The sequence below is a fragment of the Cryptococcus neoformans genome (assembly GCF_000091045.1).
Source record: "Cryptococcus neoformans var. neoformans JEC21 chromosome 13 sequence".
Classification (NCBI taxonomy): Eukaryota; Fungi; Basidiomycota; class Tremellomycetes; order Tremellales; family Cryptococcaceae; genus Cryptococcus; species Cryptococcus deneoformans.
Window position 1 is genome coordinate 747,501 of NC_006682.1, and position 27,230 is coordinate 774,730.

Consider the following 27,230-nt stretch of genomic DNA (forward strand, 5'->3'; position numbering starts at 1 on the left):
CTCACTTGAATTTTCCGACTTATTACCATTTGCCCACCCACCTACCTACAGGAACCTAGCAACCTACGCGACCCTCTTCAACCTCCCATTCCTTACACCTCTCATCTGGTCTTTTCAGCGCCTTCTCCACTCGCGCGTTCGGTTGACACTCTGTCCTTCTCCGTCTACTAAGGCTATGCTTGAGGAACAAGGATGGGTGAGCGAAAAAGATGGCGAGGTAGGAAAAGTTAGGATCTGGTCAAGAGGTGTAGACCTCCATCAGTTTGGACGTTCGAAAAGGAGTTGGAAAAGAAGAGAGATGTGGGGAGTTGGTCTTGCACCTGGTGAAAAGCAAAGCGAGGACAGCCCATTGCTCAAGGTGGAAAAGGACAATCCGGCTATTTCTATGGAGGAGAAGGTGGTTGGACTTCATTGGAATGGGAGTAAAGAAGAAGGGATGATGACGCCGCCTTTGAGTCCTGAAAATGGACCGGAAGACAAGAAGACTTATCATAGTCAAATCCAATCCCAATCCGACCTTTATCCTCCCTATGAGCGTGGAGATGTACATGGTGAAGTCAAACAACCTTTCAAGGCGAGCTTGGCTGGTGTGTATCCTCCCGACACTAGCCTGGATTTGCCCGAAAGAGTCGTTTTGCTCTATGTTGGGCGAATGTAAGTCCTTCTTTTGCTCCCATTTCGACAAGCATTATCGAATTTTCGTCGATACTTCACACTTTGGATGTATCGTGCGCTAACTTTGTGTTTTTAGTTCATGGGAGAAAAACATCCACCTTCTCCTCTCGGCCTATTCCCACCTCTCTTCCTTCCTCCCCTCTTCCTCCTCTTCGTCTCCCGGCCCCATTAACTTCATGCCCAAACTCATTTTCGTGGGTGACGGTCCAGCACGCAAAGAGTTGGAAACGAAATGCAAAGAAGCGAATTATGACGCCGAATTCTTGGGACATAAACAAGGCGAAGAGTTGGCGGAATGCTATGCGAGTGCGGACGTTTTTGCGTTCCCGAGTTTTACAGAGGTATGTGTCTGGGCTCATCCGGATTCCCCCTTTCTTAATCTTTTTTTTGACAGAGGTATTATGGGAAATGCTGATGTGTCGATTGCGGTAGACATTTGGCCAAGTTGTACTCGAAGCGCTAGCCTCCGGTTTGGTAAGTTTCCCGATTCGCTCATCTCCCTTGTCTTTTGGCCTTTTCCCGGGGATTGTTGATGCGTTCCGTCCATGAGTTTCTAGTCAAGGGAGAGACGAGTTGGGTTGATGAATTTGAGCTAATCATGCGATTCTCCAACAAGCCTGTGGTTGGACTCGACGCAGAGGGAACCCGCGATCTCGTCACTCACCAATCTACGGGTCTACTCCTCTCCCCCCCTCACGCCCACTCTTCAGACTATTCAAACAAAGAATCCACCTCTATCCCATGGCCAAGAGCTTGTAACACCTCTTCGCCATACTTCAAAACCCTGGCCAAAGAGTACGCCAAACTCCTGGCAGAGGTAGTGCGGATCATCAGAAGAGGAAGGAGATGGGTGAAAGAGGTAGCACAGAGGGAATCGGTGGACGGACGTGGTGGGATGCTATGGAGGTTCGTCCACTCTTTCCTTTTTTTTTTTCTCACATGATAGTTTTTCAAGAGGCTAATTGATTTGTGACTCCGAAACAGAAATGCGTGGATAGCTACCGCGAAGCCATGCGCATTGCCCGATCTAAACGATCCATCCGTATAGTCCCTCATTCACCCACTTCTCCGGAGACTCTCATCCCATCCTTCAACCATGATCCCACCGTTACACGTGATAGCGATTACTCCCTGAATGAAAAAAGAAGACAGGGATCATTTGTCAACCGTTTTGGGTTCACCAACAAACCTTTAACTCAGCGAGGGTTTGACGAGAAGGGGAGGTTTGGGAAGGATTATATTCGACAAGAAGATAATGGTTTATTCTGGATCATGAGTAAGTCATATTAAACTATCCTTTGTTCTGTCACTTTGGCTAATGACAGATGATAACAGAGATGCTACTGAAAGCGATGGTTGTACTTGCTTTGGTTTATGCTGTATGGAGGCACCGTAGAGCCAGTTCTGGCGATGCTGTCGTCCACTGATTTGGTCGTGCTTAGAGTCTCTTTACATGCCTTACTGGCAACAAAGAAGGTTTAACTAAGAGAAAGAGGTGTGGATAGACGTGTTCAAGTGTATAATTATTTTCACCTTCACCGTCATCGGAAATATAAACAAACAATAACGACCTGTTCTCCTTTTTTTACAACCTCTCGTCTGCCATGGTCATACAACATACCCTCTTGTGTAATGAATATGTAATACCCGTATAATACCCGTGAATACGCCTGTGTATCTATTTTTGCTCCACATGAATGCCAAGACGGAAGCTCGAAAAACTGAACAGCTTGCATGGAAATGTAAGAAGAGTGGTGTCTTTGTAGCCGTTTTATTAGAAAACATGCGATGCAAGTGAATGCGAGATATCGAAACAAATTGATTTTTTTAACTTTTACTCTCTTCTTCCTCTAGATACTTCTTCCTTTCGCTCTGGTCACACGTCCATCACTTAACGCTTGGCGCCAGTCCTCCTCTTACCCCTAAGAGCATTCTTTCCCCTCTTCGCACTTCCACCAACACCGGGAGCAGAGCCCTGGATGTACCTCACCAACTCTTCCAAACTCTCTGTTCCTCGCTCTCCTATCTGGGGTGTTCCCGTGGATTCGCCGTTGGCTTGCTCGCCTTGGCCTGCAGTAGCAGCAGCGGCGTTGGCGGAGGGGTTGCCACCTTGGCCAGCAGCGGCGGCGAGGGCAGCAAGGGTCTGAGGGTCGACGACTCGGACACCCTGAGGGAGGGCGCCGGCACCAGCTCCGCCCAATCGACGAATGCCAGTGGGTCGGCTAGTAGAGGCAGCACCACCGCCAATCCTCTCCCTAGCCATCTTTAATCTCTCAGTAGCTTCCTTCTTCACGGCTTCTTCCCTCTCCTTTTGCCTTTCTTGGTTCTCGATCACAGCGGTCAAAAGCTCGACGTTCTTTGCTTCCTCCTTGGTCTGGTTGTGTTCCTCACCAAGACGGGCCTTGAAGATCTCGAGAGCTTGCTTGGCAGTTTCAAGGGCAGAAGCCATGTCGCCCGCAAGGAAGTGACCTTGGACAAGTTGATGGAGGGACTGGCCAGTTTGGATGTGATTAGGGCCGAAGCACGCGAGAGTTGACTCGTATGCTTGCTTTTGCAAGGAGAGCGAAAGAGAGAGATCATTCATGGACTGTAGGACGATACCGGCGTTGCTCTAGTTTGATATCAGTAAATCTTCTTTCCTCGTACTCCATGCAAGATTACTCACAAGGATAGTGCTAATCTCGGGATGACCGGGACCATAGATCACATCCCAGAGGGTCAAAAGGTGCCTGAAGTACCTCAAAGATTGCTGAGCGTTACCTTCCAAGTTCTCCAACATGGCGAGCTGGAAGTAATAACCGGCAGTCTCGTGGTGGTAGACACCCAGAGTCCTCTCGGCGATAGCCACAGCTTGCCTCTGGAACCTGAGCGCGCCGCTGATGTCGACACCAAGAGGTTGTTCGGGGTCAGGGTTCTCTTGCGCCGCAATCTGCTGGATCTTGAGTCGAGCGATTTGGTGGATGGCCTGAGCATAAGAGTTATACACGGACGCGACTTCGGGGTGGATGACAGAGTGAATAGACTCGTAGAGCTGGATAGCCTCCAACATAAAGTCGAGACCAAATTCGATCTTGCCACGGTTGATGGTGTTTCGGCCAGCTTCAAGGATCTCCTCCGCGACAGAAACCTGAAAAGCTCGCTACCATCAGCGTAGAATTTGGAGACAAGAAGAGAAGATAACTCACGGAAGGAGCAGTGGACTTGATGACAGGGACCAAAGTCAAAACGTCCTCACCCTCGAAGGTTGTTGTCCTCTTCACCGTCTCACCCTTGGCACCAGCCTTTGATCCCTTCTTCTTCTCCTTGCTCTTGATATTTTCCTCCCTCTTGTTCTCCTCCTCTTCTTGGTCCTTGCTGAAGACATATTCCCTTTGGGCGAGCTGGAATCCAACACGGCTAGCCAACTCTCTAAGCAGCTGCTTCTTCCTCAAACCGCTCTCCAGGAAGCTCTCGTCCAAGGTCCATCTGAATCGGGACTTGACCTCCTTGATAATTTGAGCCCTCAAACACTCAGGAGTGAGCTTAACGTATGCGGGCTCAGGCTCGTTGCTGTTGATACCAATAGGGGTGTAAGAAGCCACGGGGGCGGGGTTGAGACATGAGCCGAGAAGACAGTTGAGGAAATGAGAGACGGCATCCGTAGCGGTTTCGGGTTGGAGAGGGTACAAAAGCTCACGGAGGATGTGCTTGGCCGCTCGGAAGACCATTTCTTGGAGGACGATAGACTTTCATATGTCAGCTGGCACCCCAATCGTCATCATACTGTGTTTACATGGACTTACCTGCAAAGCAGCCAAGTGACCAGAAGGCTCCTTGGCAGCACCATCCTTACTGGTAGAGAATTGAATAATGGTGGAAGCCAAGTGACCCAAGTACCTAATGTTCACACCTCGCTGGTGCAAGTGCTTAGACAAGCTCTCACCGTCCATGACACCAGAGGTGTTGCCAGTAAGAACATCAAGGACGACAGCAGGGATAGCAATCTGTCGAAGGAAAAGACCAGCGTCGCGAACGGCCTTCACAGAGGGGTCAGACTCGTCGGTGATGGCGGCCTTGATTTCAGTTTTGCCTTCCTGACCCTCGGCCTCGAGGACAGGCTGTTCGACAAAGGCATCAGGGTTGAAGCTGAGGTTGAACTGCTTAATATCGCCAATGAGGCTAGCGTCGACGGGTCGGTCTTCTTCAGCACGGCGAGCGGCGGCGGCACTAGCAGCGGCGGACTGTTCCTCTTGAGGGATCTCACTCTGCTCCCCTTCCTTCTTCTTCTCGCCTTCGGCATCGGCAGCAGCGGCGGCCTCAGCTTCAGCTTCAGCCTTCTTGGCCTGTGCCTTCTCAGCGACACCCCTAGCCCACCTCTTCAATTCACTCTCCCAGAACTGTTCAATTAACTCGGGCCTCAGCATGACAAGCCTGTGAGGGTACTGTACGCCTTCCTCGGCAGACTCATCGTCCTTCTTGGGGCCAACGAGCGGGCCAGTGATGTCCTTTTCGAGCCACTCGACATCAACAGGCGCCAATCTCTGAGCATCGAGAAGGTATCGTCGACCGTCCTGACCCTTCAAACCCTTAACCTCAGCGGAGGCGTAAAACTCGTGTTCCTTGCCTTCACCGTCCTTGATAGTGTGAGCGGCGAGACGGAGAGGGGTAGCAATTGTGGAGAGAAGAGAGTGAGTAGCGGCGTCCCAGTGGACAGAAGTTGGTCGTTCAGAGTCAAGGCCGTAGATCATCATGGGGTTGTCGCTCTCGGTTTCAGAACCAGACTTCTCAGTGGGCTTCTCGACATCGACCCAGTCTTCCTTCTTCTGTTCACCCTCAACAGCATCGGCGGTTTCAGCTTCCGCCTCGGTCTCAGCCTGGGCCTTCTCCTCCTCGACAGCTCGCCTGTTGGAGAAGATACCCGGCAAGATACTCTGGCAGATCCACCTCCTTCCTTGCCAGTCGACAATGGTGTGACCCAAAAGGTAAAGACCGTCGGCATCAATCTTGTTCAACAACTTGACACCAGCGGCATCCTTTCCGTGAGAAATTCGCATGGCGGCGTCACCGCCCAAGTGCGCATACGTGTCAAGAGCATCAGAGTCACCTTGGGTGATGAAGATGTTCGATTGGAGATACATGTGCGCCTTGGGGTCTTCGGCGGGGTTGATAGGGGGGATATCGCCCTTGGAGACAGCTTGTACCGCTCGCGCTGCAGCCTGATCAAACTCGGCCCACACCTTTTGAAGCATCTTTTCTCTGAAAACACGCTCCTGCATGGTTCCACGGGGGAGCTCACGGATACCTTGAATTTCCTCGTTCCAGTCACGGGCAGCATCGACGAGGTCGGGGCCGTAGGCGCCAGTGTGAAGGAAGGCAAGCTGAGTGCGCAAAATTTCAGGGGAAATAGCGGGCTTGGGGGGGGATGTGAGGAAAGGGTAAGCAGGAGTAGCTTGTGGGATGGCGACGGTGGAGATTGGGTCGGCCAAGGCACCGTCGAGAGAGATCGGAGGGAGCCTGGAGACGCGCTCGGAGAAGAGGGGCGAGATGGAGTGGAGGAGGTCGATCAAAGAATGAGTGGGAGCAGGGATTGAGCCGTCGGCAGAAGGACGAGGGGAGGGGTCAAAGTTGTTGACGTTGGATTTTGAAACGTACCATCCTCGAGTAGAGCAGATAAGAGTCACAACCTCGCCCTCAAGCAAAGATACTTGGAGATAAAGCTCGTGGCCCTTTTGACGGAGGTGGGGAGGAGGGGGGTTGAAATGGGAAATCTGGATAGACTTGAGACTGGGAGCAACCTCAACAGGGTCGGAGCTGACCGCGAGGGAGCCAAAAGAAGCAGGAGCCCATCCCTTCCAGTCAGCAAAGGCGTGAGCCTTGTCACCAGAAACACTTCGCTTGACTTTGACGAGTTCCTTTTTTCCACCTTTGCCTTTACGACCAGAAGGCAGAGAAACCTCGACTTCTTCGTAGGTAGTCTCAGCGTTGGCAGAGACCAAACCGTCACGGACCTGCTCAAAGATGGTCGAACCAGCCTGAAGACCGAGAGGGTTGGAGGTGGTGTTGGCGGTAGTGCCGGAAGGAGCAATGAGCTCGAGAAGTCGAATAATAGACTGACGAGCGCTGAGCTCTCCGTAAGGTTCTACTCAAAAGTTAGAACATTCATCACGCCCAAGAGAAACAGAAACACACCCCTAACAGCCTCAAGAACCCTCTCTTCACCCTCCTGCAAATGCTCAAAAGCATCTTGCACCTCCAACCACTCATTCAACTTCTCGCCCGCCCTGACCTCACTGAAATCCTTCTTCTTACTGTATATCTTGCCTCGGCCATCTTCACCCTTGACGAATGGCAGTTGAAGAGAGTAAGGACCAAGCCAGTAAGCGCCAACCCAGTCGTTGATGAGAAGCTTGATGTCTTGGATTGTCTCTTGGGGTTGAGGGTAGAGAGTGATCCTGTCAAGGGGTTCTGTCGAGTCCTTGGGCTTGGGGACCGTCCTGGAGCAGGTAGGAGAAGGGATACGGATCGTGACAGGAGGAACTATGTTTTTCTGTGAGCAGATGAAACGGAGGAGAGTGGATAGGCTAAACATGACATACGCTGTTGCTGCTCTTCGAGCTGCTGTTGCTCGTCGAGTTGCTGCTGGAGCTGTTGCTCCTCAGCCTGGCCGTTCTGGGCAGCAGCCTTGGCTGATTCTGACATTTTCGGTGATGCTTTTAGGAGGGAAGATGTTTTTTGTTGAAAGAAACGAAAAGTATACGAATCCTCCGCGGAAAGTCACTTTTTTCGGTCAAGGCTCGGCATCGGGGTAATCACCGATCAGCGCCGATTACAAAATTGAACCGACCATTACAAATTGGAGCGGCGGTTTTGTATGTCATTACAGTACTCACGAGTAACCACACAGCCCCGATCCCGCTGTTCAACATGTTGAACATGAGGCCAAACTGCCTGAGGCAGCCGCCCAGCTGACGGTCCGTCACCTTCGTTCAATTTATACTCAAGAGGCTTTGCCTTCTGGCATACTGTTCCTGAGGCCAGCGCGGATGACTTGAGAAGATCGTAGAGACGAACGACCGACCAAAGCACTGCCAAAGCTGTTACAAGGGGCCCTGCACTACGGGTGATGGAAAGCGTCAGGCCAGATATATGTTTCGGTATCGTGACTTTAGGGTAATTGCTTACATGAACAGAGCCAACTGGTGTGGCTTGACTAATGTCGCAGCCAGGCTTAGTCCCAGCGACGCCGAGAACAAGGTTACATCGACCAACACTATCCGGACATGTGTCAATATCTCTAAAATCATATATAACTGCTACTTGATTACAGCAGAACATCAAGCCTTTAATGCGTTTAACGCACACCTTGGTCGTTGTTGTTGTTTCCCCAGAGCGGTTGCCGCTCTTGGATGAACCACCCCCTGCCTTCTTGGCTGTCCATAGGGCTGGAGGGAGTATCGCCGGCGTTTGAGTCTGAGGGGGAACGACCGTGCTGTCTTTCATTGGGTATAACCCTTGAGTATCATTATCAAGCTCATTCGTAGGATTTGGGAGACGCTTTGCTGTTTGTCTAGGTTCCACGCCACTGCTATTGTGCAGTTCGTGTTCCATTGTGTTGAATGGAAATGAAGGGAGGGCGATACTAGTGGAAAAATAAAAGTAAGAGAACAGTCATTTATTCCACAGAGAGAATATATTTAGGATGGGATAACGACCTTTTCTGTGCCCAGGATGCCTTTGCCCTTGTCGACAGAAACACATCGGTAACTCACAATTATGATCCCGAGAAGACTTCCGAACATTCTGAAGTGTGTTATAAATGCAGAAGGTCAAGTGAGGGATCATCTTGAAAGCTTGATGCTCTTATCTTTCTCAATCAGGCTGACAAATAGCTGCAAGTTCCAGTCCTAACTCGGAGGTAAAAGAAGAGTCGGCAGAAACCGATGGAGATGCCAAAGAGAAGAATGTATGTCTTTTTGATTTATTTGCCCTTATCAATGACTTTCCCATTGCTAACTGTCGTGCTAATATACTAAAGATCTTTCAAAGGATGTTCAGGAAAGGATTCGAGGTTGTCTATGTTAACATACTATAAAGCGATTGGAGTGACCAAGTTACATCTATATTCCTACATGTTGTGCCAACTCTTAACATGTAATTAATATGCGATCTATTTTCACTCAAAATGTAACTGTTCAGAGGAAGGAGTATTGTTACTTGTTTTGTGTGCTTTATAACTTGGAAGATAATGATGGTACTTGGTCCCGATGTATGCAACAGTACAACTTCATTCATTTTTAGATATGTATCAACTAACAACAACCCAGTACAAAAAGTAATGGGATTGCCCTCCTTTTCGGAAGTAAAGCATCATTCTGACTCTCAATCCTTAACAACAACGCCAAAAAACAATTATTCCACCATCAAATCTCCGAGCAATATGCTCGGCCCGGCCTATTTGGTAACCTGGGCCCTGTACACTTCGCCAAGCGCCCCCTCAGTAGGCAAAGCAAGGCCCAAAGTGTCACGCCTCGTAGTAGCCGAAGGGTCAAAATAAGGTTTTTCACCGATAGAAACGACGCGGTCGCCGACTCGAAGTTGCTTTTCATAGTCGAACGTGGCCTGTAAAGAAGAAATGAGAGGGGATTAGCGCGGCGCCGAAGGGAGAGGGGGAAGGAGAAAAGGAAAAAAAGAAGGAGGGACTCACGCTATGCGAAGTTGAGCGGTTATCCCAAAGAGCGACATCGGCGATACCTGTCGGATAGTTGATGCCCCATTTGAACCGAACTTGGAGGTCATGGTTGTTCTGCGTTACTTTCTACGATCGCCCACCTTTGGTATTAGCCGATGCAACTTGGGAATGGAGTGTGATAGCATATGGGGTATAAAGCGGAGAGTAGAGTGAAGAGCGGAGGGGAGAAAGAACCATAACATACAAAGAGGTAATCCAGAATGAAATCAGATTCGTCCTTGGTAACGCCCAAGATACGCCTTGTAAAGCCTTGATTGACATAAAGTCCTTTCCAGCCAGTCACAGGGTCTACGTATCATTGTCAGTATGAAGTCAAGTCACAGGGAGGAGAGGCCATGAGAGGTGGGAGGAAGAAAGGCAGTAGGACAAAAAAAACAACTACTCACTAACGCGAATGACAGGGTGGATGGCAGACAGAGAAGGACCTTCGTTAAGAGGTGAACCTCGCTCGCCCGTTCGAAGTTCAATACCATACTGCTCAGCGGCTTTGCTGAAGAATGCGGCTTCATGGAATGCTTCCTTGCCTTCAAGAAACTTTGTGAAATGGGGAGAAAGACGAGAGTAGGCTTCGTAGGCAGATGCCCAGATTGTGTCGCCTCCAGAGGGAGGTGCAGTATGGACCTGGCCGGGGGGTCTGCGTTAGTGGAGGCTCTTGGAGTCTTAGGCTTAGGGATGGCAGAAATGGGATGGGATTGGGCGTATGTAGGATGGGGGAAAGACGTACTTTGAGGATGGCGTAGTCACTGGGGACAGGCTCAAACGTGATATCAGAGTGTCAGAGCTGACTGGCGAGACGAGAAGGATCACCGATGTTTCGGCTTTGTCGCTCACTCGTGATACTGTGTATTGAGAATGTCAGCACAGACTACTCTCAATGTAGCATAGGTCGTATTTACACTGAGATGTGGTCACCCTTGGACGAGCTAAGCTCAGTAGTGGGGTGGATATGCAGAGTGGAGTCTCCAGGCTTGCCAGAGAGCTCACCAAGTCTCTTACCAAGGGTCTTTTGGTCGTCAACGTTGATGTCCTGAGCACGGAAAAAGACGACGCCTCTTTGGGAAACTGCACACCTGATCAGTACTCTACCATTAAACCTTGATTACTGAAAAGTTACTTACTCAGCACGGCGAGATCTTTGATAAATTCATCGGCGTTGGGAGCATTGACAATCTGAGAGAGCTGGATGTCGCTGCCAAACTCCTGTCCAATAAAGGGTGTGACTTCAAAAGACTTCCATTTGTCAAGCGAGTGGTTTCGAGGAATAGGTTGGGTACTGCCCCGGACGCCTAGGGTGCCGACCTTTTGTGTCAAGCTGTCAATGGTTTGGGTGAGGGTAGAGGTCATGTTGGGAGTTGATTGATGAGTGATTTGCTAAACATTGTCACCGCTGTCGCACTTGGGCCGGTCATATATATATCCTTGAGTGATGAATAATAACTGGTGAATAATAACCTGGTATGGCGTGCTGAAATATTTATGAACTGCCAAAAGATGGATGATGATAAACTTGCGTGCGCGATGACGAAATAGCAACTCTACAGTCCTGTTGCGAGCGATGGTAGAGTCGAAGAATGTGGGAAATAGGGTGGGCCATTCCGGTTCAATGAGGGCGCAGCAGAAGTGAGCACCTAGAGACGTGCATGTCGCCTATTGCGGTGCTTTTTAGTATGCGCTAGTGGTCGATTGCGGCTTATGGGAATGTCAAATACGCAAGAGGAGACTGGTGGAACACAAGTTGAAAACTAAACAAACCTCAAGCCCGTGAGAAACCACCGAATGCGTGAGGTCAACGTCAGATTGCGCCATGATAAGTGAGTTACGTAATTTTTTCGGTCTTGTCCGAAAGGGCTGGTTTCCCGCTGCTTTCCACCTGTTTCCTTTTTTGTTCGGCATATTTTATCGGGCTGGCGTGTTGTCTTAGACCAAGCAGCAACGGTAAGCCTGTCGAGAAGAGGCGGTTGGGTGGAACTGACTCTTCTGCATACCCATAGCTCGAGCAGTCTCTTATGAATGGATAACTGTATAAATCAAACGGCAATCGCCAATTCTACCCAAGCCGGTTGTAAACCGGTCCAACACCGGTCTTATCAGTCCTGTCCGGCCACTCGCGCATCCCAGATATTAGATAGGCGTAAGCCGAACCGGCCCTCTCGTTGCACAGTTTTATATCGCCCATAAACAACAAACCGTTATTCTTCATTCTACATCTACTATCTTCACCACTCTTCATCACTATGACGATCACTCTTGACAAAAGGACCATCCCAGCAGTCGGCAGCGAGGCCACCACTCAGGGAGAAGTTCAGAATGGGAGACAGATGACTGCTCTTCCACTCGAATCAGGGTTCTGTCTTTCGCTTTGGCTTCAAACTGTCCGAAACAATCCTCTGTTGAATCACCGTACGACTGACGAGCTTCCAAGAGAGGCTGAGGTTGTCATCATTGGATCCGGCGTGAGTTCTACCATCTGTTGCGTCGCGTCGCGGATGCGAGTGTTGATATGCCTTGTGTTAGATCTCAGGGTCACTCTGTGCATTGTCGCTTCTTCAAGGCCCCGACCCTCCAAAATCCGTTGTCATCCTCGAAGCTCGAGAGCTATGTTCAGGAGCCACAGGCCGCAACGCTGGACATTGCAAGGTATGTATGTTTCTTATGAGGCTCTTCTCGTCAAGTCTATTAATACGCATACGTAGCCCGATCAATGGCGAGGTTTCACAAAGTATCAAAAGCGTCACGGTACAGAACAGGCTTTGAAGGTGTGTATCCTACGAGGTCGTTTATGGACATTCGCTGATCTATTGCAAGATTCTCAAAAACGAGCAAGATACTTGGGAGTCCATGGCAGCGTATGTGAAGAAACACAATGTGCAGTGTGACTTTTGGACAGGCAAGACGGTGAGTAAAGTTTCCCATCAAGATTGAATGGACAGCGCTCATCATTGTGTTGCTACAGTTGGACGTCTGTATGACGGATGAAGTTGCTGAAATGGCGGCCAAAACTTTCTCGTACTACATGGAAGCAGGTGGTGACGTCTCAAAAATTGAGGTCACGACGGACAGCCAGAGAGCTGAAGAGGTAAAATCTCTATTCCGTAGAGCACACCAACCACGAGTTGACGTACGGTAGATATCCCGGCTTAAAGGCGCAAGGGCGGTGTACGCCTGGGATGCCTCGACCCTTCACCCTTGGAAGCTCGGTGAGTCTTCTTATCAGCTATGCACATCGTAATTGATAACTGACACGACTTTGATTTTACTTAGTGGCCCACATCGCCCAGCAAGCTCTCGATCTTGGGCTCAACCTCCAAACTTGGACGCCCGTGACCTCTATTTCTGGCTCGGCCCATCAATGGACTGTCCATACCGATCGAGGAAGTATCACCGCCTCCAAAGTCGTACATACTACCAACGCCTATGCTGGGTTTTTACTTCCTGAAATGAGGGTCGCTATCCATCCCACACCTCACATGTGCGTCTTCCCTCCCTTCCCGCCAGGCCCCCCCTTCGTCGCTTACGCATTCGGCCTACTTACTCACCTTTGCCCAATTTACCTCTTCTAGGTGCGACAAAGTCATCCCTCCAACCTCACACTCTGGCACAAAATCCCTCCAAAACTCTTACGCCGTAATCTACCCCACCGGGCTGTATTCTATCAACCCCCGCTTGAATGCTGATGGCGCTGTTCTCTTTGGCGGGTCAGCGCCGAACCAACAGAGATTGTTGGATTATGTGGCGGAAGACCCGAAGAATAGGCAGACGAATGATAGCTTGACCAACTTTGAGCCGGTGACGGAGGCTGTGAGAAAGTTGGGTAGGGAAGGACTTGAGTGGTGAGCCGTTTTCTTTGTCTACATCCTCTTGATGCAGAAGATATGGACACTGAAGATGGATTGTTGTGTAGGGATCTTGCAAAAGGCGCAAAAGGCACAGGGGCGAGGTACGACTATTCATGGAGTGGTATCATCGGTCGCGTAAGTCGTCGTGCACTCCCTCCCACTTTCGATTGCCCGCCCCTTCTAACGCATTTTCAATGTAGAGCGCGGATGACGTTCCGTTCATTGGCGCGGTACCAGATAAGCCAGGGCAGTGGATGTCGTGCGGGCATAACGGTCACGGAATGGTAAGTGCTCTTCCATGCTCTCCTCCCCCACCTTCCTGACTGCTTCTGATTTGTCTGTGGATAACACATACTAATCGTCGTCTTTTTACACCTCACAGGCGCGTATCTTTACGGCTGCACCGGCGCTCGCTAAAATGGTACAAGGTGCTACCTATGCCGAAACTGGCTTGCCAGAATGTTTCGAAATTACCCAAGAGAGGTTAGAAAAGCTGCGTACCTAAAATGTGAATGTAGTTGGACCTCGGCAAAGCAAATGGGGACTGAGATAAATGATCTTGAGGAAAAATGATGATGGTTTACTTTAGGTTTCTTTCAAGTTGTTTTATAGATGTTGTTCTGATTCAAGTTATAGCGGGCCTGTTATTGCTTTGTTATGCGAATGACGTTAAGTTACAGGTGATTACACCTTATTACGGGCTGCATTCCCTTTTGCCCTTTTGTCCTTTTTTATCCCTCTAAATTTAAATCTAATCTAAATCTACTTGCAGTTTATTATAACGACGATGCCGATGGCTATAACCATTAATCCCTTGATTGTCTATTATACCCTTGCTTATCCATGATACACTTTCGAATTCACACTCCTCCCCTATTATTGAACGCTTCCGTAGCCAGTCTTGCAGTTATCGAGGGCAAGAGTTCCCGATCCGCTCTGCGACATGCCATCAGCTCCAACATCGCATATATCTACAACCTAAACACGGACTCACCCTCAAATAACAGACCTTGGCCTCGATACACTCTGCACTCGTACAGTTCGGACTCAACGTAGACATTTTTCCTTGATGAGCATTATACAGTTCTACAAGCGCCCCACCATCATTCTCCATATCCTGAGAAACGAGGTGCCACCAGGTAGCGTTGAGAGGGGCATTGTCAGGCCAGGATATATTGCCCCCGTAGGCTTGACGCGTGTTGTATTCGTAAACATAGGAGGGTCCGACTTCGAGCTGACCATCGAGAGAGGAGTATGTTGAGACGTTTGAATACCAGCTAATGTTGCATGAGACCTGGTTCTGTTGCTTTAGATGAAAGGACGTACGTATGAGCATCAAGGATGTCCCAGGTCTCAGCATCAACTTCATATAGACGGAAGCCCGAATTGACTATAAATCATCTTAGTAAGAAGCACATCTTCAAAACAGAAGGGCAAGACTTACGGTCTGTTAGAGGGGTGATGGAAGGTCCGATCCATCCAACGTTCTGCGCTGTTTCAGCAGACATCTTCGTTCCATTGTTCGCGTAGTAAATCATATGTTGATCCTCATGTGTATGTCCCCAGAAGAGACCAGCAATCACATGTGAGTACCTGTCAATGATTTGATAGAAAATGTCGGTAGGCCCGGGAAGAGGGTTTGTACCATCATACCCACTAAGGACGTGTCCGACAATGTACGCCCGAGAGTTGCAATCTTCGGCTTCTTGCAGTTCTTCGGCTAAAAACTTGAGGAAGCCAAAGTTATCAGGATGAGTAGAGTTGATGTAAGCAAATATGTTGGCGCGGTACCAGAGATCGGTATTGATGGTGATGATCTTGAGATTTGTCGCATGTTGAATGGAGTAAGCACCATAATGGCTATTAAACATGTGTGAACAAAATCCCTACAACGGGACTCCTTGCCGAGCACAACTTACGTCTTAACCTTTTGAGCAACTTCCCCATCAATCCATCCCTCACTTTCCCACAATCCGGCAAGATGCTCATAGTTCCAACTCGATTGCTTCCTAAGTTTTCCGGGAAGGGAAGAAGGCGCATCGAATGCCTGTTGATAGGAGTCATGGTTACCGATAGCGGCGTACAAAGGAGAGGTGGGGTTGAGAGTCTGTTTCCAAAGGTCGTACAGAGCTACAAGTTTTTAATAAGTCATCGCATACTTTATCTGCGATGGGCTCGACTCACCCGTCTCCGTATACTCGATGTAATCTCTACTCAACTCGTAATAAGGGTCATGAGACACCATGTCTCCAGTGAAGATTGTCATATTGAATGCATCATCTTCATCTGTTCCAGTCAACACCGGGATCGCTTCCACTGCAGCTGCACCGAGAGCCCAAGGTGTATCGCATAGGAAGTAACCGAACCGAGGCGCAGGGACGGAGACAGTATAGTTGGAGTTGAGGGATTCTACCGGGTTGCCACGACGGCAGCAAAGGCCGGAAGTACAGTTACCCCTGTAGTTGTTCAGCGTCGTTCGTCGAGAGGATACAGATGGAAAATAGACGTACTCAGATCCCGTAGCATATCGAGGATCAATATGGAAGTCCGACATATGCTAAGGTGTAGAACGTCAGCATCTAGGGATCACCTATCCTAGTCCGTACTCACCAAGACCTTGATTCGATCCGTCCCTTTGGGAACAGGGGGTTTCGCGTTGGTCGGCTTTGGCTTGGTCCAGAAATCACTCGCATTGAAAGTCGGGCTGTCTATTATTAGCGTTCGTTACAACTATCTGTACGAGCATCTATTACTCACAGAGGGGGTCTCGCACATTGGCTTTTGGTGATGAAGTTTTGACACAAATACTGACCATCGTAACCTGACACGTCGGCGTACGCAAGAACTTGAGCGTAGTAGGGGCCTTGAGCATTTGCGGTATATACATTACACCCTGCCTCGGAGGCGAAGCCATAGTAGTTACATAACGACACCAAAAGATCTGGGACGAGCTACACATATGTAAGCTCAAATTCTCTTAGCATCTGATGTATTTACCTCTGGGGCTCTTTTGGCAAGAGTGCTCGCAGCAGTGAGAGCATTGATACACTTGGAACAGTTTGATGGAGTGTCCCCAGTGACAATGTTTTTGATTTGATCAGTTACATTCTGGTATAAGTTGGTGGCGGCAGAACCGTGCAGTCTGGTAGGTGGATAGTACAAAGGGTCTGCAGTGTCGTTCGTAGAAATAGTGTCCGGATCTGTAAGCTCGAGCGGATAGGTTTTGTTCTGTATGCAGGGTCAAGGAGCTGTGACTGAATTCAGCGTTGGAGGGGACACTTACGAGAACGCTGTCCGAAATCTTGGGCTGCACTTGGGACACTGTCTGGGTAGGGTCATTGTAATATTCCGAAAAGAAGCTTGTTGGGAAGGCACCTGATCCATAACATCAGTGGCCGAATTGCATGGAGAATTATGACTTAGCTTACCTGGAGCTGTGTATGCCGTCGGACCCAGTGTGATCTGATCGGCAGTGGTAAACCTAACAACGCCCAGAAGAGCAGCCAAGACAGCGAGTTTCGGCATTCTATCGTGCAGTCCTCAATGTTTTGACGAAAAGCTCCAACTTTATCATCTTTAATCCTTATATACTCTTAATCAAGAGCACGTTTGCTAAGATAGACTTTCTTCCGACAAAGAGCTATAAAGCGGCTAGCTTCTTTTTGCTGATAGCCTACCTAATAGAAGTCGACATTTCTGGCCCAGGTAACCGAATTGGATGATGTCCGAAAGCCGATAAAGATCGATAACGCTTGCAAATAGGGGGCCCAGTGATGTGGTTGGTTGGTACGGAAGAGAACGTGGAATGAACGAGCTGATTGAAGAACGTGCTTGGTCTGAATATGAGGCACAATCTAATCCGTTCGTAAGTATTGCATTTGATTTTCCTGCGGGCCGATAGGGGTATTACTACTTCGCAGTTTGAAAGAAAATAGCAGGACTACTGAGCCTACATTATAACCCCTCCTTGCGTCCTCTACCTTCAATTCTGCCATTTGTATTCTTCAACGAGATTATTCTCCAATTAAGACTCGATGGTCAATGGCACGTGCCGACCTATCATGTGGTGACAGAGACAGATTTTGGTGAGAGAGGAAGGATATTATCAAATATCTGCTAGATATAGCAGTCAGTTTGTTCGCTGAGACGAAGTGGAAGGATTGGTGTAGTTAATCATTAATGAAATTATGAAAAGAATGAAGCATGCTTGAAACGGGAAAGCCAGAGCGAGCAACTGGTCCGGCGGCCGCCTGTTGGTTATTTATAATTTATATCAAAAAATGGGGGATGCCGACAACAGATACTTCTTCTTCTCATCACTTCGTTCGTTGTTCTTCGTTCTATTATTATCTCATGGCTTATCCCTGCCATTACTTGCATGGAGTACATCATGCACGGACAGGTGTCAATATCAAAGATATAAAAAACAGAGCCAGTATGGACTACCCTTGCATTTCCCTTCCAATATCTATACATTAATGAAGTCCTCTTGGATATGGGTTGGGTGGATTCGGAGACTTTTAAGTAGTTGTTAGGACATCCAGATGCTGGCGCGGAGATTGTAAGTAGCTCCATTCAGTTGTTTTTAATTAATTATAATTAATATCAATGCGTTGCAATCTGATACTCCCGAGTCTAATGGATGGTATTCTGCCTAAAACAACTGCTGTTATTGACTAATACAAAAGCTTACTCGGTAATCGGGGAATCGTTCTTATCATGACAAATTTGGCAGCGCTAGCCGAACAAATCACTTTCGCGTGCTGTATTTAACCTCATCTATCTCTCAAGGACGCCAAGTAGCTTGTCGTCCAAATAGTCATGGCAGCTGTGACAGATTCATCACTGCCAAGTGCATCATCCTCAGCCGCGGTTTCCCAATCTGAGGCCCCCAAGAAGGCCACTCGGTAAGTCATGAAGAAGTTTGCGGTTCCTTTAATCCATCTGATTCATGTTTGTCGTTTCTGCAGTTCGAGAAATGGATGTCTCGTATGCCGGAGCAGAAGGCTGGTGGGTATATAATATCCTTATTGCTAGATTGGGTGGGTGCTAATCAAGATGTAGAAATGCGATCTCGGTTCGTCACTTTGATTTTTGCAATGACATCTGCTGACTCGCTGCCATCTAGAAAAGCCAGAGTGTAGGCGATGTGTAAACTACGGCGCTGAGGTGAATTTCTTATAATGTTATCAACAATACATGAAAAGAAACTAACGATGGGCTTGTAGTGCGTCTACCCTGCAAAAAAGCCTTTCAACGCCGAGGCAGTCGATGAAAAGCTTCGTAAACGACACAAAAGAAATAAATCTACCGCTTCGCCTTCCCACTCTGATATCACTCCTCATGCTTTTGTTCCCATCCCACCAATTCCGACGGCTCGCCCAACCCAATCGAATGCACCTATCTTAAATGGCCTGTCGTCCTCCCAAGCCACTCCGCTTACAGCGACGCCCCCTACCTCTTCCCATCCCACTCCCTTCCCCCTCCCTTCTTCCCATCCCTACCTACCCTCAAATCGCGCCCCAGCCTATGAACCTACCACTGCTCCAGCTGGTCGAGCACCCTTAGCTCAAGTCAAAGCGATGGAGCCTATGGAACTTCTTATGGCCCTTTGTCGCGATACACGTATGGGTCAATTTTTCTCTGGTCCTGTCGATCCGCCTGATTTCTTAAGAGATGCTTTCCCTGTTGAGGAGGAGTTGAGATGTGTAGGTCCTCTGTTTCGTAGACGGATGTCCAAGGAACTGACAAAGTTAGTTTCATCACTGCTTCACGTACACCCTCTCGACGATGGTGGTACAAGAAGAGCTCAACCCATGGGTTGAACAGGTCGTACCTCTTTTTTTATTTCCAACAGGCGAAGCACCTTTGAGCATAGCGGCATTGCGACTTGGCACTCTCGCTACTGGTGCTGTTCATCTATCTTCGTACGTTCCCTTTGTTTCTCTTTGAAGAACTCGCTGATCATTTGAAATGGTACGACTTGGACAGCCTAGAAGAAAAAGGCAGTGCACCTAACACCTACGGCCAGACACGCAGTTTGGGCCTTCGATATAGGGATGAAGCCGTAAAATACCTTCGCGCGGCGCAGAATGTACCAGAAGAAATGGCATCGGATGTGTTCCTATCCGCTTGCATGATGGTTTCTCATGCCGATGTAAGTCATCGCTGTTTAGAGGGATGATGCTGATTACAAGAGGCTCTCAGTTACTAGGCGCGAATCACTGCTGGAGAGAAGTTTTGAGGCTTGCGCATGCTTCAGTCAGATTTCGAGGCGGATGCGCGAGAGTTTTATTTGGAAATGCGAAGGATGCCGATCTGTCAAACGATAGTGATGATTGCCAGCCGACGCCGTTGAGAGTTTGCTTGATCGAACATCTCGTGCTCGTTGATATCTTTGGTAAACTTCACCCTCTTTCATCATTATCGCAGCGGGACTAATGACAACCATAGCGTCAATGACGACCGGTCAACGTTGCGTGGTTTTGACTGAATCATCATACTGGTGGGGGAAACTCAGACAGGAGGATTCTTCTCTCCCCGATGTAAGTACTCTTTCCTCCCGCTTTTGTTACAAATATTCATACTGTCTTTTTCGTAGACGGTCGAACGCAGCTCTGGTATTCATCGGAGCATCTTCCCCCTCATTGTCCGGGCCAATAACCTATTATGGGAATACTCCAACCTCTCAAAATGCATCTCTCCCCCTTCTCCTTCCGTCCACATTTCTTCTCTTTCCCCAATCCCCGACCTTACTGAACGAGCCCTGCAGCTAAGCGCCGAGCTCTCACAATGGCGAGAAGCGATCTTTCCGACAATAAAAGATAAGAGATCCCGAGATGGGTCATTAGCGCTGTGGCATGGGCTTCAGATTATGATGAAAAGGGAGTTGATGGGCAAGGAGCGAGGGGACGAAGGGGTGCAAATGCATGCTGTTGAGATACTGGAGATCTGCGAGGGGGTAGGTGTTAAGGTTGAGTACATGAACTGGGTAAGTGCCCTTTCCTTTCGCCTTCTACCTTGCCCTTTCCTAGCTAATTCATTCCCTAGCCACTCCTCATATCATGCTCTGTTCTTCTCACCCCACCACATCGTCAACGCGCACGCGAGATCCTCAAATCATTCATCTACCAATGTTCCTACGAAGTCGCCATGGTTGAGTCTGTTGCGGAAGAATGCTGGAGGAGGATGGATGACGGGATGGACGATGAGGGAAGTTCATGGAGGGAGGTTTTGATTGAGATGGGATGTGCAGTTTTGTTAGGATAAGGAATGAATATGGTAAAGGATGGGATGGGACAAGTAGGGCATTTTATTCACGTGCGATAAATTGTATATAAAAGGACAACTGATACTGCAGTAGTAGGCGTACGAGGGGAAGACGGCGAAGTAGTTTTTGGGTACCCAGGAGAGAGGGAGAGAGAAAAGAAGGAGAGAGGAAGAGAAGGAGGGCGGCGCAGAGAGGCGTTAGGGAAGATGGAAGTACGAGCGTAAGATGTAGGGAAAGTGGGAGAAAGGTTAGTCAGCTTGTAGAGCTAGAAAAGATATAAAAGGCGTAGCCTTTAGAGTCAAAAAAATGTATAGCCCCAAGCAGCTTAGTCTTCTCGAAAATCTCTAGCTCAGCCCTCGCATCGCCTATGTACATAATACAAATGCCCGAGGACACGAAACTAAAGTAGCATCAGGTGCTTTCCGATCGCACCTCTACGAGGACAGTGGCACCGCTACAGGACTATTGTTCGATTACAACCACACACGAGAATTTTCTCATTCAATTGGTCTTCATATCACTTTGAAAATCCTTTCTCGAATCCGCCCGTCTTTCCCGCAACCGTTGGAATCAACGAACATAATTGACGGAGAATAAGTAGATGACGAAAAAGAGTTGGAATTAAAATAGCACTTTACTGCGTAATTTTATTTATCACCGATGGAAACTTTCGGCCAACGGTCAGCAGGTCTTCCGCACCCAGAAACAAGGCATTTTGATCCGATCGCTCATTCATTTTGTATACCGTCGTCTATACATAGTTCGGTGTATGTTTAACCCCCCAATTCTGTCACATGATTTACCCACCACGCCCGGATCCTGCAACGTCCCAAACAACAAGCAAGCAACAGCTCGAAGGCTCGATGCTAGTGGAAAACTTGTCGAATATGAAATCAGATAGCGGGCCACAAGCGGCCCGCCGAGTACGAATGCACAACTTCGGTGTAACCAAACACAGCGCCATCATATTACTTCTGTGTTGATCTCCGGGAGAGTTCCATGCTTATTCTATACAGCTATCAGTTCACATCAATGGAATAAAGTTTAGATACCGCTTTTTCGGGCAGCCGCCATCCTCTGTCATTCTCAGAAGAGCATCTGACGGCTCGACAATATACCGTTGTTCTCTTCGTTCACCTGTAGCACTTGAATAGGATCGACTTCATACAAATATGTTGAGCGCTATATCCTCTTCTCTCGATTCTCACGCCGCCTTTTCGCCAAGTCTTAGTAGACTGTCAAGATGACTCTCAATACCGTAACGCCTGTGATCGTGGAGGAAGAAAAGATGGACGTCGAGCATGTGGAAGAAGCAAAGGTGGATAATGAATTCGACCCAAATCTAGTCATCAAATCGCCTTTCGAGGACTTGTCTTTCTTTGTCACACTCAAAACCTTTAAAAAGGCGACCTTTCTGGCTCTTTTGGCTGCTTTCTCCGCAGCTGCCGAGTGAGTCATTCAAGCTCGTCCATCTGAAAGATAGGACAGTTAATGATGAGTAAATGAATATAGTGGGTATCAGATTGCAATGACCGGTTCAATTATCGCAAATAAAGGATTCATCCAGACATATGGTACTGCCTACAACAGCGCCGGAGAGTTGATTTTGGATGCAAACGTTCTTGCGGCATGGGGAGGTGTTCAGAGTGCAGGCCAGGGGTTGGGTATGCTTAGCATGCATTTGTGAGTCCCCGCACCTCTGTACTCATATTGAAGTATCTCTAACCTCTTTGTCTTTCTAGCATCGCTGATAAGTTTGGTCGAAAATGGGCATTCTATGGGCTATGGCTCGCTCTCGTGCTCGTGTGTACCCTACGTACTTGGCTGTTATATTAGCTGATGTCCATATCAGGGTGTCACGTGTGAGACCGTTGGGAGACATTGGCAAATCTGGCTCGTTGCCAAGCTCGCTTCTGGTTACGGTGTCGGCAGTGTACAATTCCTCACCGGCACATACATCACTGAGATTGTTCCTTCGAGAACAAGAGGTTTTATTCTTATCTTTTATAGTATCTGGTGAATCCTAGTCAACGTAGAGGGCCAATAGGAGCTTGCTAACCATCTGAGTAGGTATGCCATTGGTCAGCTTTTCGCCTCTGCAGCACTAAAGGTTCTTGCCGATCAACAGCCGTACAATTACCTCGATTTGATCTATACTGAGTGGGCTATGATAGTGAGTCGTATCTTGAGTTGGATCCTTAGGAACCTGGCTAATTATCATCCAAGGGAATCATGATCATGGCATATCTTTATCTTCCCGAATCTCCCTGTGAGTCTCCTCTGGACCATCGGCATACCCCCTGGCTGATCGAGGACCGTAGGGTGGTATGCGAATCACAACAAAGACGATCGCGGCAGAGCCGTCGTTGAGCGCTTGAATGGAGGGATTGAGGGCTACGACGTCGATTTTCACTACAGTCTCATCAAAAAAACGGTTGATAATGAGAAGGCTCAAAAGACGGCTACATTAGGTGCTGATCGAGGGTTTTGGAAGGGTCTGTGGGATTGTCGTGAGGTCTTTACTGGTGCAAATGGGGTAAGTAACTCCTCAAATTTTATTATGGAGGTGCATCGTTAACGCACTTCATAGTTCCGTACATTGGTGGCCTTCTATCCAGCGGCTATTCAACAGATGTCTGGTCTTGCGGTCGTGGGTAGTGTTGAACGTAACTCGAGCGATTTCTCACGTTTTGCTCTTAGCTTTCCAATTACTCGAGTTACTTTGCGCAAGTAGCAGGTTTCTCAGACCCTTTCGTCTTTTCACTCCTCCTCGCGTAAGCCCATTCTCCATCATCGTTTATTGACTCTTTGCTCATGAACATAAAGTATTGTCGCTATCCTCATCACAATTCTTATCTGTCTCACTACAGATTTCATTGGCCGACGAGCGATCTTCTTGGGAGCAGTGGTGGTAACCTGGTGTATGCTGATCATTGTCGGAGGGATGGGTTTGATAAAAAATCCTAGCCACAGTATAAACCAACTCGTCGTAAGTTGAATGCTTTCATAACTCGATCTCCTTGGGACTCAATTTACTATACAGCTTTTCTTCTCACTTGTTTGGCGGATGTCTTCTACTTGTCTTGGCACTCTCGGTTGGTCCTATGTCGCAGAAACTGGCTCAGGCCGTCTTCGAGCAATTACGGCAGGTGTCTCGGCAGCTGGAGGGGTTGCAATTGGAACGTTGTTCAGTACTACAGTCCCGTACATGGTATGTCTTATCCAGCTCTTTACGCACACCCTCGCTAGTTGTGTTTTGACTATTTATTTTTAATAGCTCAACGCCAACTACGCCAACTGGGGTCTAAAGACCTGCTTCTTCTTCGCCGGCGTATCTGCACCAATGTGTATTGCCGCTTTTTTCATCATGCCAGATACAAGTAAACGTACGCCCGCGGAGCTGGATGAAATGTTTGAGAGGAAGATCAAACCATGGAGGTAAGCATATTTGCATTTACCGGACCCTATTTTCACATTCGCTGTTAGCGCAGGCAATGCTGATATGTGTCGTATAGGTTCCGAAGCTACGTTTCTGATGCGCAGAAGGCCTTGCAGGCGCAGAAGGAGCGAACAGGCGAGACGGACGCTGTTGCTCTGCAGAACGCTAGCAACAGGAGGTAATATTGTGAGGCTACGATGCTGACGGCGTCTACTTCCCTTTCTTTTCTTGGTAAAACAATAATATAGCTCATAGGTTTGTTATGTCTCATTTGATAAGGTGCGTAGGGTTTGATACGTCTTTTTGTTTAATAAGGCGCTCTTGTAAAAAGGAACCGAGTGATGTGATATCCATGTTCAATTAACGCACATTCGATAACTAATCTATGAAGATGGCTTGTGTAAGATACAACTAATATAACACCGAAAGAGGCCTATCGTATAGACAACCCTCAAAGGAAGACCATGAGACCTGAACACGTCCCTATATGTATCCCGGTCTCTTCAAAACTCCCTACAATCTGTACCCTCTACACTCCTTCTTGACCGTCCGAAACTGTCTAACTGTCTACCAATCTCCAATGATCTACATCAATGCTGATTTGACCTCGGCATCTGCTTCAACGTCCTTCTCGCCGTCCTTGAGAGGGGATTGGTAGATACCGTACGCCGCACCATAGTCTTCTTCGGGACTGAGAAGGTCGTGCATAGGCGCATCGACCTGAGATTCTGTCGCAGGGAAAACGTAGTTCAAAACAAGGTAGACTGTGAGGGCAACTAGATAAAGTCAAGCGGGAGTCAGTTACAATCCTCCGAGCAATGAAGAGTAAAAAAAAAGCGCAAAAAATATACTAACTTGTGTTACCGACAATGTTGGAGACCATGTAAACATATTTGATGTTTCCGATCTCGATGCTTGAGTTGATTGCGTTAACCATACCAGGCAAGTTGGGTGCCACAGCAACAGCCAATGCGATGTACGCCCTCCAGTTCCATCCCTTTGAGAATCGATAGATACCATGCGGCTTGTAAAGTTCATAGATGTCAACCTTTTGCTTCTTGACGAGGAAGAAATCGGTGACCATAATGACGGCAATGGGAGCAAGCACGATGGAGTAAGAAGACATGAAAGTAAGAAAGTTGGAAGCGGTAGCAAGGACCTTCCAAGGGACGAAACCCCAAACACCGATCGTGACAGCGATGAATTGGCCACGCTGGATGTTTATGTACTTTGGGGCGAGGGAGGTCATGTCGTTGGCGGCGGAAATGGAGTTGGCGGTGATGTTGGTGGTGACGTTACAGAGAGCCCAGACGAAGGAGGCGAGGAACATGGCACATCGACCACCGGCAGAGGTGTTCCAAAGAGCCTAATGAGAAGACAGATTTGTCAGGGACTAGTCGTTTAAGAAGGGGAGCTGAGGGTACTTACAACAATATCGTACGGCTGATAGTAAGAGTTCTCAGAGCCATAAACGTAGCTTGCGCATGAGGCAGTGATGGAAGCGAAGAAACTCAAGCCAGCGTAGAGGATAGGGAAGACAAGAAGTTGGATGTAGGAGGCGGAGGGCTTCTTGCAGTATCTAGAGAAGTCACCGATATTGACACCTAAGTGAGAGAAAAGCGTGAGTTAATTTTTCCCAAGAGAGAGTAGATGAGGGGTTAACAGAAATGGACATACTAAGAGTAGCCCAAGTGGATTGGGCAGCGGTGACAGCATACATGAACGCCTTGAACCTTGGGATACCGCTTGCAGCCCGGTTGGCAGGAGAACCCAAAGCTTCTCCCGCGTGAGAACCAGCCTTGACAAGAGCCTACCATCATCGTCAACATTTGAGCCGAAACCTAAGAAGACGGGAAGGAGACGTACCCAAATCATAGTGCCAACAGCAACAATAACGACCAGAAATGCCTTGGCGTTGAAGACCCACTTGAGTTTCGAAGGGTGGATGAAGATGAAGGGGAACTGAAGCAACCTATCGGTTCAGAAATCATAAGTTACCATTTACATGGTCAAAATAGCTAGCCAGCAGGACTCACCAGAACAAGAAGAAAGACAAAAAGTCGACAGAAGTAGCACCTTGGCTGACGGGGATGGTGTTCTTGAGGTTCGCATACTGAGGCCATATCGCTTCGATCATGAGGCTAATAAACACTCCACCGCTGTTCGTTAAAACGTCAGCATAAACATCTTGGCTAGAGAGAAGCGGTAAGGGAAATTGACATACGACCAAGAATTGATACTGAGCCAGAAACAAGCACAAGCCATCCGGGAAAAGACGACGAACTTGGAACCCCAGTAGCCGTAGACCGATCGAGAAGTAATAGCGAAAGGCGTGTGAATCTACAAATGGGCTTGTCAGTAATGGAACGGTGGGTAACATAGCGCTGGAGGATTTACCTTGGCACCAATGATACCATTGGCTAAATTGGCATGCTTGGTAAGCGCTCGACGTTGCTGGAACCATACAAGAATGAAGTTTTTTGGAACTCACCAGTGATGACGATCGCAACCAAAAACCCACCAACGTACATCGCAAGGCAACTTTCCCACCACGTCAATCCCATCTCAACAAACGAGCTTGATGTAGCCCATCCACCAGGTGTGATTAAATCGGAAATCCAATAGGCGAAGAAGGTCCACGATGTCCATCGACGATGCTCCAAGGGCGCGGGATCCATATCTGGAGGTCATTGTCATTACATCCTGTCTAATGGAACATCGACGGGACAAGGGCAAGAAAGGAATGGATGCTAACCCTTGTTACTCCATACTTCCTCGGGAGCAATACAAGATTCCTCCTTGGGCAAAACCCATGCTGAAGGGCTGGTGAGACGCTTTCTAATGGTTTGCGTGACAGTCATCTTGAGGCAAGCGGTGGTGTGGCAGGTTGTGTAATGTGTCGGGAAGCTGGCAGTCACCGAATGCTCGACTACCAGACGAGAATGGGAAAGAAAATGACTCTGTCAAAATGCATTCGAAGAGAAAAGGGAATACAACTTCCTGCGATAAGAATTTCAGTGAGTTTAATGGGACTGCGAGTGGAGACACGACCGATACGGGTTTGGTGGAGATGAGAAATTTTGAGGCGGACAAGAGGACGGCCCTGGCACGAGAGATTTACGACAAATTATTGCGGCTAAAATCCCTGAAATATATTTTGGACCTTGAGATAAGCGGACTGCACCACGCGCTTCCTGCTTCTTATCTCCACAATTTCCACCAAAGATAAAGGAACACGCACAGGGAATGACGGGTCCAGGTCCAATTCCCACTAAAACCAGA

At 48.3% G+C, this 27,230-nt stretch overlaps 7 protein-coding genes and 1 pseudogene across 7 annotated transcripts in view; 4 read left to right on the top strand and 4 right to left on the bottom strand.

The window, feature by feature from the left end:
* Positions 1–2,480, top strand: part of CNM02480 (conserved hypothetical protein) — a 4,037-nt gene extending 1,557 nt beyond the window's left edge. Inside the window, exons 4-9 of the mRNA XM_024658342.1 lie at positions 52–654; positions 752–1,016; positions 1,108–1,149; positions 1,292–1,581; positions 1,660–1,951; positions 2,011–2,480. Coding sequence (XP_024513925.1) covers positions 52–654; positions 752–1,016; positions 1,108–1,149; positions 1,292–1,581; positions 1,660–1,723 — 1,264 coding nt within the window. The 3' untranslated portion in view covers positions 1,724–1,951; positions 2,011–2,480. The remainder of the gene's footprint in view (positions 1–51; positions 655–751; positions 1,017–1,107; positions 1,150–1,291; positions 1,582–1,659; positions 1,952–2,010) is intronic.
* On the bottom strand, positions 2,403–7,379 carry CNM02490 (translational initiation-related protein, putative). Its single transcript, XM_568254.2, has 6 exons — positions 7,251–7,379; positions 6,844–7,191; positions 4,458–6,793; positions 3,861–4,400; positions 3,341–3,802; positions 2,403–3,286 (listed from the first exon to the last, which is right to left on the bottom strand). The coding sequence occupies exons 1-6, from the start codon at positions 7,351–7,353 to the stop codon at positions 2,567–2,569; spliced, it is 4,509 nt and encodes a 1,502-aa protein (XP_568254.1). The 5' UTR covers positions 7,354–7,379; the 3' UTR covers positions 2,403–2,566.
* Positions 7,380–8,924: 1,545 nt separating this feature from the next.
* On the bottom strand, positions 8,925–11,126 carry CNM02500 (annotated as a pseudogene).
* A 165-nt stretch (positions 11,127–11,291) lies between these two features.
* CNM02510 (conserved hypothetical protein) lies at positions 11,292–14,244 on the top strand. Its single transcript, XM_024658343.1, has 12 exons — positions 11,292–11,338; positions 11,395–11,856; positions 11,918–12,040; positions 12,097–12,159; positions 12,209–12,298; positions 12,357–12,479; positions 12,531–12,600; positions 12,665–12,872; positions 12,964–13,233; positions 13,305–13,374; positions 13,440–13,523; positions 13,622–14,244. Exons 2-12 carry the CDS (start codon positions 11,638–11,640, stop codon positions 13,742–13,744), a joined length of 1,443 nt encoding a protein of 480 aa, XP_024513924.1. The 5' UTR covers positions 11,292–11,338; positions 11,395–11,637; the 3' UTR covers positions 13,745–14,244.
* CNM02520 (conserved hypothetical protein) lies at positions 13,876–17,429 on the bottom strand. Its single transcript, XM_024658344.1, has 13 exons — positions 17,193–17,429; positions 16,668–17,126; positions 16,523–16,614; positions 16,237–16,467; positions 15,997–16,190; positions 15,850–15,943; positions 15,750–15,796; positions 15,424–15,695; positions 15,159–15,369; positions 14,684–15,099; positions 14,566–14,629; positions 14,234–14,516; positions 13,876–14,175 (listed from the first exon to the last, which is right to left on the bottom strand). The coding sequence occupies exons 2-13, from the start codon at positions 16,762–16,764 to the stop codon at positions 14,116–14,118; spliced, it is 2,061 nt and encodes a 686-aa protein (XP_024513923.1). The 5' UTR covers positions 16,765–17,126; positions 17,193–17,429; the 3' UTR covers positions 13,876–14,115.
* Positions 17,430–17,900: 471 nt separating this feature from the next.
* CNM02530 (expressed protein) lies at positions 17,901–20,846 on the top strand. The gene is made up of 12 exons (XM_024658345.1): positions 17,901–18,146; positions 18,210–18,249; positions 18,304–18,316; positions 18,368–18,408; positions 18,468–18,947; positions 18,997–19,166; positions 19,231–19,396; positions 19,447–19,639; positions 19,693–19,784; positions 19,841–20,230; positions 20,290–20,541; positions 20,603–20,846. Exons 1-11 carry the CDS (start codon positions 18,061–18,063, stop codon positions 20,506–20,508), a joined length of 1,890 nt encoding a protein of 629 aa, XP_024513922.1. The 5' UTR covers positions 17,901–18,060; the 3' UTR covers positions 20,509–20,541; positions 20,603–20,846.
* Positions 20,847–21,248: 402 nt separating this feature from the next.
* Positions 21,249–24,445, top strand: CNM02540 (trehalose transport-related protein, putative). Its single transcript, XM_024658346.1, has 13 exons — positions 21,249–21,958; positions 22,022–22,192; positions 22,252–22,312; positions 22,362–22,525; positions 22,580–22,682; positions 22,736–22,778; positions 22,831–23,045; positions 23,100–23,159; positions 23,210–23,283; positions 23,336–23,498; positions 23,553–23,720; positions 23,787–23,947; positions 24,025–24,445. Exons 1-13 carry the CDS (start codon positions 21,753–21,755, stop codon positions 24,128–24,130), a joined length of 1,695 nt encoding a protein of 564 aa, XP_024513921.1. The 5' UTR covers positions 21,249–21,752; the 3' UTR covers positions 24,131–24,445.
* CNM02550 (conserved hypothetical protein) lies at positions 24,281–26,911 on the bottom strand. The gene is made up of 10 exons (XM_568427.1): positions 26,704–26,911; positions 26,440–26,628; positions 26,346–26,368; positions 26,173–26,288; positions 25,985–26,107; positions 25,815–25,920; positions 25,626–25,758; positions 25,377–25,552; positions 24,804–25,314; positions 24,281–24,724 (listed from the first exon to the last, which is right to left on the bottom strand). Exons 1-10 carry the CDS (start codon positions 26,807–26,809, stop codon positions 24,534–24,536), a joined length of 1,674 nt encoding a protein of 557 aa, XP_568427.1. The 5' UTR covers positions 26,810–26,911; the 3' UTR covers positions 24,281–24,533.
* Between the last annotated feature and the right edge of the window lie 319 nt (positions 26,912–27,230).

Bases quoted from the DNA above. Each gene is read 5' to 3' on its own strand.
- CNM02490 (XM_568254.2), bottom strand. From the start codon at position 7,353: ATGTCAGAATCAGCCAAGGCTGCTGCCCAGAACGGCCAGGCTGAGGAG. The intron at 3,803-3,860 runs GTGAGTTATCTT...CGAGCTTTTCAG, and splicing joins TCAAGTCCACTGCTCCTTCC to GTTTCTGTCGCGGAGGAGAT. The intron at 3,287-3,340 runs GTGAGTAATCTT...ATATCAAACTAG, and splicing joins CCGAGATTAGCACTATCCTT to AGCAACGCCGGTATCGTCCT.
- CNM02510 (XM_024658343.1), top strand. From the start codon at position 11,638: ATGACGATCACTCTTGACAAAAGGACCATCCCAGCAGTCGGCAGCGAG. The intron at 12,873-12,963 runs GTGCGTCTTCCC...TACCTCTTCTAG, and splicing joins ATCCATCCCACACCTCACAT to GTGCGACAAAGTCATCCCTC. The intron at 13,524-13,621 runs GTAAGTGCTCTT...TACACCTCACAG, and splicing joins GGCATAACGGTCACGGAATG to GCGCGTATCTTTACGGCTGC.
- CNM02520 (XM_024658344.1), bottom strand. From the start codon at position 16,764: ATGCCGAAACTCGCTGTCTTGGCTGCTCTTCTGGGCGTTGTTAGGTTT. The intron at 14,517-14,565 runs GTACGTCCTTTC...ATGCAACATTAG, and splicing joins GACATCCTTGATGCTCATAC to CTGGTATTCAAACGTCTCAA. The intron at 14,176-14,233 runs GTGAGTCCGTGT...GGCATGTCGCAG, and splicing joins CCAAGGTCTGTTATTTGAGG to AGCGGATCGGGAACTCTTGC.
- CNM02530 (XM_024658345.1), top strand. From the start codon at position 18,061: ATGGCAGCTGTGACAGATTCATCACTGCCAAGTGCATCATCCTCAGCC. The intron at 19,397-19,446 runs GTAAGTCATCGC...AGAGGCTCTCAG, and splicing joins TGATGGTTTCTCATGCCGAT to TTACTAGGCGCGAATCACTG. The intron at 19,785-19,840 runs GTAAGTACTCTT...TCTTTTTCGTAG, and splicing joins AGGATTCTTCTCTCCCCGAT to ACGGTCGAACGCAGCTCTGG.
- CNM02540 (XM_024658346.1), top strand. From the start codon at position 21,753: ATGACTCTCAATACCGTAACGCCTGTGATCGTGGAGGAAGAAAAGATG. The intron at 23,499-23,552 runs GTAAGTTGAATG...TTTACTATACAG, and splicing joins ACAGTATAAACCAACTCGTC to CTTTTCTTCTCACTTGTTTG. The intron at 23,948-24,024 runs GTAAGCATATTT...TGTGTCGTATAG, and splicing joins AGGAAGATCAAACCATGGAG to GTTCCGAAGCTACGTTTCTG.
- CNM02550 (XM_568427.1), bottom strand. From the start codon at position 26,809: ATGACTGTCACGCAAACCATTAGAAAGCGTCTCACCAGCCCTTCAGCA. The intron at 26,289-26,345 runs GTAAATCCTCCA...GCCCATTTGTAG, and splicing joins ATGGTATCATTGGTGCCAAG to ATTCACACGCCTTTCGCTAT. The intron at 25,315-25,376 runs GTAAGTACCCTC...TCTTCTCATTAG, and splicing joins ATCAGCCGTACGATATTGTT to GCTCTTTGGAACACCTCTGC.